Raw genomic sequence first — 10,768 nt, 5'->3', positions numbered from 1 at the left:
CGAGTGTGCAGGGACAGTGCCAAAGGGGCATCAGCGCCCCACCCAAACCCCGCCACCCAGGCCAGCAGGGATTCTGAGAGGAGGGAGAGGGAGAAGCGAAGCCACACCCGGGCAGGCCGAGAGGGAGGCACGCTCTGGGCGTTCTTTCGGAAAGTGAACAAACAGGCAGATAACAGGCCTGGTAGAGATGATATGCTTGGACTTTCGACAGGCTTTTGGCAACCTTCCTCACCAAAGGCTCCTGTGCAGTCACGGAATAAGAGGACGGGGCCTCTTATGGATCAGAAATTGGTTAAGCAACATGGAACAAAGAGCAGGAATCAATGGACAGTTCTCGCAATGGAGGGACGCGAGCAGTTGTGGATTGAAAAAGGAAAACTGTGCTGGAGATTATTAGGAAAGGGGTTAAAAATAAAACTGCCGTTATTATAACGCCCCTGTGCAGATCTGCAGTGGCCTCCTTTGGCATGCTGTGCGCAGTTCTGGTCCCCGTATCTCCAAAAGGGCATTGCAGAGGTGGGGAAAGTGCCGGAGAGGGCAACCGAGACGATGGAGGGAACGGAGCACCTCTCCTGTGAGGAAAAGCTGAACCATTTGGGAGATTTCAGGCTTGAAAAGAGACAACGAAGGGGTGGGGCGGCCGGGCGGGGGACGTAAGAGAAGTTTAAATTATGCAACCAGCGTGGAGGGTGGACAGAAACTTTTTCTCCCTCTCTCCAAAAAGAGAACTTGAGAGCATCCGATGAAGCTGACGGGCAGGAGATTCCAGACACACCAAAGGAAATACTCGTGTGCAGAAGAAGGGATGGAGGGGTGGGATTTGCTGCCACAAAATGTAGCAAGAGCGCAGGCAGAGAAATGGCGGTCTATTGGTGGCTGCCATCCATGGTGTCTGAAGGGGACCTCCACGTCCAGGGGCAGTCAACCTCTGACTCCCAGTGGCAGGAGGCAGCGTTAGGCCTCTACGCCCTGTGTTGGGCGCTTCGGGGCAACTGGTTGGTTGCTGGGCTGTGAGGCAGGAGGCTGGACTAGACGGGCTGCTGCTCTGGCCCCGCGGGGCTCTTCTGTCCTTTCTCTAGTGTGAACAAGCGGAGCTGATAGCAGAATGGGAGTCCCGGAAGGCACCGAGGGCCATGGGATGCTGTGCCCAGCATAGAGCAGGTGTGGACAGAAGCGGCTTCCAGACCCATCCCACTGGGGCTGGGCTCTTCCTCAGGGATCTGGTGCCCTACAGCCTTGGCAGCAAGAGGAGCCGCTCTTGGCAAGGTGAAGCAGGGAAGGCTGGCACTGGTGCTGGGCCCCTCCACAGCCAGGAATGCCCCCACCTGCCTGGGGGTGGGTGGGTGGAAGTCTGGGCCAGCGGTTGGGGGGACAGCAGCCCTCCCCCTCCCCCTCCTCGCACCGGCCCGGCTTGCCCGGGGGGGGGGGCGGGAAGGGCTGCGACATTCCTCGGCGGAGGTAGAGCCCCCCCTCCGCCAGACCAGGGCTGCAGGCCGGGCCCGGGAGCCCAAGAGGCTCCTCCTCGAGGGGGCCCTGGCTGTCGAAGGGGCCCGCCGGGTCCGGGAAGGAGACTGCCTCCGAGCTCCCCACGCCTGCCGGACCTCCTCCGGCCGCTGACCCTCCGGCGGGGCGCCCGAGAGGGCTGCCCAGGAAGCGAAGGGCCGCCGGGGCGCTCGCTGGGCAGCGGGGAAGGCTGCAAGGGCAACCGAGGCCGGCGCTCCCGGGGGGCGGCGGAGGCGGGCTGGCGCAGGGCCCGCCCGGTGCGTCGCTTCTACGGCCTTCGCGCCGGACCCCGCGGCCGCCGCCGGCTCCGCTGCTCGCAATGTCCCGGGCCGACCGCAGGGGGCGCTGCGACACCGGCAGTGACCGCCGCCGAGATACGGAGCCTCCTCCGGCCGGGCGACGGCGCCCGTTTCCCACGCCACGCGCGCCAGAGCCGGGTCGACCCACGAGCCGGGTCGCCCCCCCCCCGGCTGCGCGATGCACGCGCCGGCCGCTCACACGTGCATTTCAGATCCATAACGCGCGTTCGCCTAAAACGCACAACGCGCGGGGAGGCTTTGGGAGTCGGCGCGCGGAAGCAGGCCTCCGTCCCCAGAGCACGCGCAGCGCCGGCGGAACGCTCGGGGCATGTGCAGAGCGCCTCTCTCGGCTCCTCTGGCCACCCGCCTTCCGGGTCATTCCGAGCCCCGGAGGCCAGGCAGGCAGGCAGGCGTCGCCGAGCGGCCTTCGAGGGAGCCCAGCCCCGGCCGCCAAGGGCAGCGGCGCCGACTCTGACCGGCAGCGGCTCTCGGGCCCTTCGCGCCACGGGCGACCGCAGCCTCCAGGCCGGCCGCTCCCCGCCTCCGCGCCCCGCCCGCCCCGCAGCCTCCCCGGCCGGCCTCTGGCTCGGCGCCCGGCGCCCCCGGCCTCCAAAGGGAGCCGCCGGTCGGGCGCCGCAGCCGCCGCTAGAGGGAGCCCAGGAGCCGCCCCTGCTGCCGGTCCGGCCCGCCGCCGGCGCCCCCGCAGGGCCGGGCCAGGGGAGACCTGGGTGGCGCGCAGCCGGGCCGGGCCGGGCCGGGCACCTCCGCCTCTCGCCGCGGCTGGGGCCGGTCTGCCTGCCCGCCGCCGGAGCCGCCCGCCCGCCCGCGTGGTTCCTGGCCGGCCGCGGCTCCGCCACCCGCTGCCCACGAGGCGTCCTCGGCGCGCCTCCCTCGCTCGCTCGCTCGCTCCCTCCGTCTCGGGCGAGGCCCCTTCGCGGGGAGGGCCGGGCTGGGCCGGCTGACGGATCGCCGGGCCGGCCGTGCGCTCTGCGCGCTCCAGCGGGGCTGGGCTGGGCTGGGCTGGGCTGGGCTGAGCGAAGCGAGCGGCTGCCCAGAGATCCCGCCCCGCCCGCCGCCGCCGCCGCCGCCGCCACGGGCTCGCCGCTTCGTGCTCCGCCCCTCGCCGGGGCTGTGCCGCCAGCCGCCGCCGCGGCCGACCGGGAGATGCAGCGTCCTTCCCGCCGCCGGAGCAGCCGCCCGCCGCCTCCCGCCTGCCTTCCCCGAGGTAAGCCGGCCGAGCCCCGTCGGGAGCGCAACTTCCCGCCGCCGCTTCGCAAACTTTGCTCCGCGCCGCCGCCGGGAACGCTGCCGCCCGCCGCCGCCGCCCCAAGCCGGGCAGGCTGCCTCGCTCGCCCCCAGCCGCCCGGGCGGGGAGGGGCCGGAGCCCCTGCCGGGCCGGCTTGGCGGGCAGGTCGGGGCGCTCCCGGCGTGCCCGGGTGCCTGCGGGCGTGAGCCGGGCCGCGCGGCTGGCTGTGCCGGGGGGGGGGGGTCCCGGCGAGGCGGCATGCGTTGTCGGGGGGGCGGGGGGGGGGCGCCGAGCCCTGCGAAGAGGCGGGTGGCCTTGGTGCGGGTGGCCTACCTCGTCGGGTTGTTGTGAGGTCTGGCGTGAGCCGCAACTCAGTCTCTGTTGGGCGCCGGCAGTGGCATTTGCGGGGAAGGAGCCCTCCGGGAAGGCCGACCCAGCAGGTGGCTGCCACGGCCTGCGTGCCTGTGTGTGTCGGGCAGGGCTGGGGAAAGCCTCTGCCCTGTGCCCACGTCTGGCCTGCTGGGCTGCCCTCTTTGCCAGGGCCCTGTGCCGGCCATCTATAGAGGAACCCAAGGAGGGTGGGGTGGGGCAGGCCCCATGGGGGGGGCGCCATGGGTTACTGTTGACTTGGAACTCTTCAGTGTTAAATGGACCCCCCCACACACACGCACACGCACACGCACACAGCAGCAGCCTTAAGCCCTTAGGGCAGCGGTGCCCAGAGCTTCCTTGGTTTCCGTAGACCTTCAGCCTCTGCTGGTTTCCTCCGTGGGACCTGAAGTGGCTTACAACATGCTTCCCGGCTCCCTTTCATCCTCACCACTCCCGCCCTGTGAGGTGGGCTAAGCTGAGGGTTTGTGACAGGCCCAAGGGGATTTGAACTCGGGCCCCAAGATCCTAGTCTGTGATTCTGGCAACTGCACCACACTGGCTTTCTCCTGTGGAACTCTCCCTGCCTCTAGCTGGTGTGCCTGGTGCTCCCTCTCATGGCAGGCCGGGGCACTGGGGGAGAGCCTGGCCACCACAGCCCCCCCCCCAATAGGGTCTCCACCGCACAGTATTGGGGTTGTGCTTCCAGTGGTTCCAAGCGTGGCCCTTTCCTGGCTGTGGATGCTGGTTGAGTCTCGGGGCTGCCGGTCCGTGCTCTGTTCTGAAACCAGAGGCCTGTGTCCCGGGTCATTCTGGCCCTGCTTGGCTCGTGGTCTGGGGGCTGGGGGCCAGGGGGCGTCCAGATGCTCCTTGAGTTCTTTCCTGGTGTCCTGGCTGTCCTCCCTGGCACGAAGGCGGAAGCTGCCCCTTGGCCAGGCGGGGTTGGAGTATGGGGTGGGCTGAGGCTTTGCATGTGGCTCAGTGGTGCTGCTCGTACCGGGAGGCAGATTGCAGACCTGGGAGGCGTGTGGGGAGGAGCCCCTCCGGAGGCCAGACTCCTTCCAGTGCGTGAGCAACACTCCAGGCAGGTTTCTGTAGCGCCTTCCAGCTGTGCTAGGGAGGCAGGGGGTGGCAAGCCCCCTCCCGGGACTGCAGCGGGTGCTGCGACTCTTGGGGGGCACTTAACCGTGGGCCTCCAGGGCTGCGCTTCCTTGGAGTGGCGTGCCCCCAGTCCCAGCACGTGCAGGCGGGAGCAGATCCGCTTCGCTCGTGTTCTGAAGAGGAGTTTGGTGTGTGCGACTTGGATCTTCTGGTGATCTGGTGGAGGGCTGAGGGTCCTGCTGGGTTTTGCCTAGCCGGCTTGCCTGTCTGTTGGCCGTTGAGCAGTTTCCAGCTGGCCCAGTTCTCTGGGGTAGTTTCAGCCGCAAAACCTCCAGTTGGGGCTGCTGCTTTGGACACGGCCCTGCTCCCCCAGACCCCGAGTGGGGCTCCCTGGCACTGGAGAGTCGCCCGTGGGACGGGAGGCCCCAAGTGCATGGCTGCTGCTCTCAGCCTGCCTGCCTGCCTTTGTGCTGGGCTGGGCTGGACTGGCTCGCGGGTGTGTGTGTGTGTGTGTGTGTGAGAGAGAGAGAGAGCATTGGTGGGGTTTGTGTGGCCATGTAGTGGGTATGCTTCTGCGCTGATATGAGGGGCGGCTGAAAAGCAGTGTGGGTGTGGGGAGCGAGCGAGCGAGCGTGGCTGCTAACTTGCATGCGGCTCCACTCCAGGCAGCAAGGGACTCTCTCCTGGCCGAGGGGCGGGCTGCTTGGCGCCTTCCGTTGTTTCTCCATGGGTGAGTCCTGGCCTCCCTTTGGATCCAGCGGCAGGAGGCCTGTCTGTGTGTGCTGGGGGTGGGGGGTGGCGGGGGGTGATGGGACGCAATTTTCTCCCCTGTTGCTGAGCTCTGCTCTGGGTGTGCCTGGAGCACCTGCGTGCAGCTCCCTGGCAGGTTTCTTGCTGGGTGCAGCTGGGCCAGGGGCTTTGCCTCCCCACGGCTCCTGAGTGGCAGGAGGGCAGCCTCAGCTGAGTCAGCTCCCCTGGACCCTCTTTGGATCCCCCCTGCCCGGCAGGAAGGTGAGCAGCTGGCAGTGGCCTGGATTGGAGCTGGAGGAGCTGCCTGCGCGGGGCTGGGTTGGAGCAGTGGAAGTGCAGCAATGTGTCTCGCACCTGGGTCTCGATTTGTGGTGATGAACTGTCTTTAGCACTCTGGCTGGCAGAACACGTTCGGGAAAGACCATCTGACAAATCAGTGGAGCCTCAACATTCCCAGGCAGTCTATCTTTGACATTAGGGGCAACAGCAGGGTGAGGTGCCTCTTTCGTTCCCTGCTTGATGAAAACTTCCCAGACTTCTGACTGGCCTTTGGGAAGCCGGTGCTTCGGGTCAGATGTCACAGTATCCGCAGTAGCAGAGCGTGGACTGGCTGCGGTGGCATCAGGGGAGCCTCTTGGGGAACTGGGTGTTCCGTGGCCACGTTCCGTGGCTGGCCAGAGCCGTACTGGCAAGCAGTTGCCCCCGCTCAGCCATTGCATGACTTGGGCCAGAGAGGGGAGGGGTCCCTGGGGCCAGGGAGGTTTGGGGCTTTTCGGGGCCAGCAGGAGGCTCTCTGGGGCCCCGGGGAGGAAGGCAGGGTGCCCTCTCCAGAGCAGAGCCCTGCTCCCGTGGCTGCAGCCTTTCAGCTGCCAGCATGTACCAGGCCGGGGAGGGGGGGGAGAGCCGGTGGAAGCGGCAAGGGGAGTCTCTTGGGAGTGGCGCTTCAGGCTCTTCAGTGGCTTTGGCTTCCAAGACCTTGGAGAGGCACAGCACGCTTGTGCAGATTTGGGATGGGTTGGGATCTAGAGAGCAGCTCCCGTGTTCCCTCTGCAGCTCTCTCTTTCCTAAGCTGCTGCTCGCGGTTCCTGACCCTTCAGAAAGGCTTTTGCGTGGGAGCGCTGGACGCTACGGCCAGCAGGAGCTTCAGTGGGTGTCTCTGGCTGCGTGGTGTATCGATGTGGTGAATGAGCCTCGCCCAAGAGGCACCGGCCCCCCTGAGTGAGGCAGCCTGGCTGCGTGGAAAGCTGAGAGTGCACCAGAAGGCTCTGGCCAGGAAAGCCGGGCGAGGCTGAGTTGGGGAAGACCTCCCCCCCTACCCCCCACCCCGTCTTGCATGTTGTGAGACTTCTTCCAAGCCCCCTCCAGGTGGAAGGCCACGGGCAAAGGCTTTCTCTCGGCGTGGCCCACCCGGCAGTGCTGTAGTATGGATAAGAAAGAGAGGTGGGCTTTCCCCCCAGGGAATGAGATACAACCCCAAGAGGAGCATCGGCAGAAGATGGAGAGGCAAGAAGGCTTGGAGGGAGAATCTCCCTGCACCGCTGGCTGAGCTGGGCCTGTGGGGGCCGTAAGAGGGGCCAAGGGACGGGGGTGGGGATCGCAGGCCTGAAGAATTCCTCTAGGATGCCAGATCTGTAGAGTTCACCAGCCACGGTGCTGTGGGGAGGAGGCCGCGGTGTCAAGGCCTGAGCGGTCCTAGGGCAAGATTCCACGACAAGCAACTCCCGGCCTGGACTCCAGTCTGGAGTTGCTGGCCTGGGGCGGAGCTTGCAGGAGAGGGGTGGAGGCTGCTGCCAGGTGGCTCCTGTTTCTGTGGGGCGGACAAGAGTGCGGACCTTCAGCGGCTGCTTTTCCAGCCAGAAGGAAGGAGGCTGCTCTGGGGAGGTCCCCGGAAGGAGCAGTCCAGCCAGATCTCCCCCCCCCCCCGGGAAAGCAGAGTCAGGCAGGGGCTTTGCGAGCCAAGGTGCCGAGCCTGCGTGGGGAGGGGCCCGCTGTCCAGAAAGCTCCTGGCTGGGAGGGAGGGAGGGTGTGGGGAGTGGGGCAGCATGGGCCTGCCTGCTGCGCTGTGCAGGGATTTGGGGCTGGGCTCCCACCCCAGAGCTCTCCACCCCTGGCCTCTTCTGGCTCCCCGGTGGATTCTGAGGCCACAGTCCCAGAAGGCCCTCGTGGGGGTGCCTTTTCCTGGAAACACGACTAGCCGTGGGCGACTGACTGTTGAGCAGGGGAGGGGATCTGCTCTGAGGCTGGGGAGAAGAAAGGGCCCGGCTACAAACGTAACATCTCTAGAGATTTTGAACCCACAGGAAAAACCTATTCCCTCCCTCCCTTTTCCAGAAAAAAATATGCAATAGTTACTTTCCTACCAAACCTAGACTTCTTTTTACTGATTTAACAACATAAAATGCCTCGGTTATAACTTGGCATACAGAATTGTACTGTTTGGCATGTGAAAGAATGGACTGGCAAGCCCCCCTGTTACTTCTGGCTGTTCCCCAGGAAGTTAGAAAACCCCGCAGCCTTCCCATCTCACCGCTTGGTGATGCCCCCCCTCCTTTACTTTCAGGGGGTACCAAAAATAGCCTGGGAGGTGACCCCACCACCCGCCAATCAGAGAGTCTCTCTCACTGGGCAGGTTGGCACATCCAGCCCCCTTTGCCCACGTTGCAATTTAGAGGCTCCGCCTCGTTGCTGCACGTCCTCTTCACTCTTACAGGCTTAGCACGGGGCTGTTTGGCCTCCTTGTGCAATTCTGAGCCGTCACATTCCAGTGGTGGCGAGTTTATCCTCTACTCCTCCTCATATGCAAGCCCAAATAGGTGTGATGTAAGTACAGCGATCAGGCTTAGAGCATCCAAAATATAAGAAAGTTTAATAAACAAAAATAAAAAGAGTACACATGGTCTCTTCAGGCACTGAGGCTGAGCAGAGGTATAAAGAGAAGGTGAAAATGCACTTGGTACTTACCCTAAACGATGTCCAAATAGGACAGGCTAGTCTTACTTGAAGTAGTTTGAAGTTCTGCATGCCCTTAGTTCTCAAGGTCGGTACTCCTGCCTGTTGGCCTTGGCCACGTGAAGAAGACGAAATCCGCCCCCCCCCCGGGATAAGTGTAGTCCTTTGTGGCTTGTGCCCATCCAAGAAGAAGAACAAGATGGAAAGGAGCTTCTTCCAGTGTCCTGGGAATTTAGTGTCCTGTGCTGCAGCGTTTCTAATCTTCCTGGCTGAATAGGAAGAGAAAACTCTCTCGTCTTCTGGCTGCCTCCCCCTCTGTCCCTTGGGTGTGACATTCCAGCAAGATGTATGATGCGAACCATTCTCCTCCTTCAGCCTAAGCCCTCGGCATCTATCCGAGCTCAAGTACTCTGTGCTGGGGGCTTGGGGGTCTCAGCCCCTGGCCGCCGCCTCCTTGCCAGTTTGGAGTGTGCAACTGGGTTTCATCAGGCCGATCAAATGCTGTCCCAGTGGTCGAAATATTGGGGTGAATTCTAGTGTTAGAGGCATTTCTGCACAGCACAGATGTGGAGTTTAAGTCTTTATTAGCAAAATTGCAAGAATACCCAATAAATGAAAGAATCTTGCAAACTGCTGGGCCCTGTACTGTCATAGCATGTGCGTCTTTAATTTTTGCCATCTGAGCAGTAGAAAAAATAAAAGTTGAAGGTAGTAAACAAATCCTGTAGTAACCCAAAGAAAGTATACTATTTGAACAGGAAAGTTCCCTTTGAGTCACAATAGGTAGGATTACCAACCTGTTTGGATATGAAGCTAAACTTTATAACGTTAGAAATACTGAACTCTTTAATAATGTATTATCATTGAACAGATTACAGCATATTAATCAGTGTCAAAATTATTTACATTTAAAGAGGAAAAAATCTTGGCGGTGGTGTATCTATGTCTGCAGCATAAAGAGGGGTTTTCAGTGCTTCCCACATTTCCCAGTGTTCCCATTGTTGAAATTGAGGGGGTCCTCCGGTTTTTCATGCTGTACATTTGCAATGAGTGAACTACTTAGTGTTCACTTTCACAGGAGATTTTTTCAATGTTCCCCCCAAATTTCCCAGTTTTTCTGTGGGGAATATTGAAAAAATCTCCGGCCTGTTCACACTCTTATGTTATAAACATGAACTATTACCTCAGTAGGCATTTTACTCCTTCCAAATGAGAAAGTATTTCATAGGAACGTTTTTTCAACAGCCCACTCCCATTTTCCATTGGAAAAATCCTTTGGAAAAACACACAGTGGAAAAATCCCTGCCCCCCCCCATTTCTCCCCCCCTCCCCAGCCCTTCATGTCTCTAGCCCCAACTCTTATTTTCTGATCTTTGAAGTTTCGCTGTATCTGGCTGCAGTCTAAGACGTGGAGAGGGATGTTTACAATTCCCTGAATGCCGTGGGCTTGAAGCAGGCTTATGTGTATACAGGATTGCTTTGTGCATCTGCACGGGACAGGCTGGCTGTGCAGAAGGAGTGCAGCTTGCCACAAAGAAGCAGGCCAGCCTGGAAGCCGTGCCTGGCCAGGGGGCTGTTTGGGAGCCCTGCAGAGGAAAGGGGGGTTATAAAGAGCAATAAAGGCGGGCGGCCGTGGTCTTGGGAGCTGCCTTATTTATTTGTATTTACTTTATTTGTAGCCCACGTTTCCGACTGAGCGTGCAGGCCTGATGGGGTGTATGGTGGGGGGAGGGCATGGAAGGCTGGAATAGGGACCTTGGAGCAGCAGGGGAATTCTTCCATGCGGAGACAGACAGACACAGAGCGTCGGTAGGAACAACGTGGAGGCTTTGGATTATTAACTTAAGGCAGGAATAGAACGTTTTATTGCGGAGTTTTCTAAGCTTTAATGCAGCTAAATGATGGATGCGGCCAGACCGTTCTTTGGGCTGTGAGTCCGGCGTGCTGCTTGGTGTGCTCTGATTTGGGGGGCCGTGCGCACCTTCTTGTTCTGTTGCTGGCAGAGTCAACAACCCGCTTGCCCTCTCCGTCCTCCATTCAGAGCCTACTAGCCTGCATGTGACGGCGGCAGACCCATTCCTGCCTAGCTTGCGCGAAGTTTACAATACCTGCCTGGACTTGCTGTTCTTATTTCCCCTGCAGTTAAACCCATGGCCTCTGCGCCCCCCCCCCAGCTGAGCTCCGGTACTAAAAATGAGGTTCGGCTGTGGAGGGTCCGATGCAGAGAGGGTTTCACCCCCGTGCCAGTGGCAGGCACGCTTGGGGACCGCCCTTTCAGGGTACAGCTGTCCGGCACCCTGTGTCCCCAACCTCTGTGGCGGGGGTTTGTCAACATGCTATGCTGCAGAAGGTGGGCCTGATACGGGGCAGGGGACACACACACACCCCTCGGCAGCGGGCCTCTCTTGGGGGGGGGTGCACTTGTTTGGCCAGGTGCTGGCCAGTAAGCGGGGGTGGGGAGGAGGATAAATACGTGAGGTCACTGTTGTGTTGTTGGGGGGGGGGGCTGCGTGTCTCTCCTTTGCAAAGCCTCATAACCAGACGACTGAGT

At 61.5% G+C, this 10,768-nt stretch overlaps 1 protein-coding gene across 1 annotated transcript; it reads left to right on the top strand.

Annotated features, from left to right (window-relative positions):
• Positions 1 to 1,133: 1,133 nt before the first annotated feature.
• On the top strand, positions 1,134 to 3,254 carry LOC129330462 (basic proline-rich protein-like). The gene has a single exon (XM_054980497.1). The coding sequence runs from the start codon at positions 1,134 to 1,136 to the stop codon at positions 3,252 to 3,254; it is 2,121 nt and encodes a 706-aa protein (XP_054836472.1).
• Positions 3,255 to 10,768: the final 7,514 nt, after the last annotated feature.

Source organism: Eublepharis macularius, chromosome 5 (genome assembly GCF_028583425.1).
Source record: "Eublepharis macularius isolate TG4126 chromosome 5, MPM_Emac_v1.0, whole genome shotgun sequence".
Lineage (NCBI taxonomy): Eukaryota > Metazoa > Chordata > Lepidosauria > Squamata > Eublepharidae > Eublepharis > Eublepharis macularius.
This window is presented reverse-complemented; position numbering and strand designations above follow the sequence as displayed.

Excerpts from the sequence above, each read along its gene's own strand:
- LOC129330462 (XM_054980497.1), top strand. The coding sequence starts at position 1,134 with ATGGGATGCTGTGCCCAGCATAGAGCAGGTGTGGACAGAAGCGGCTTC.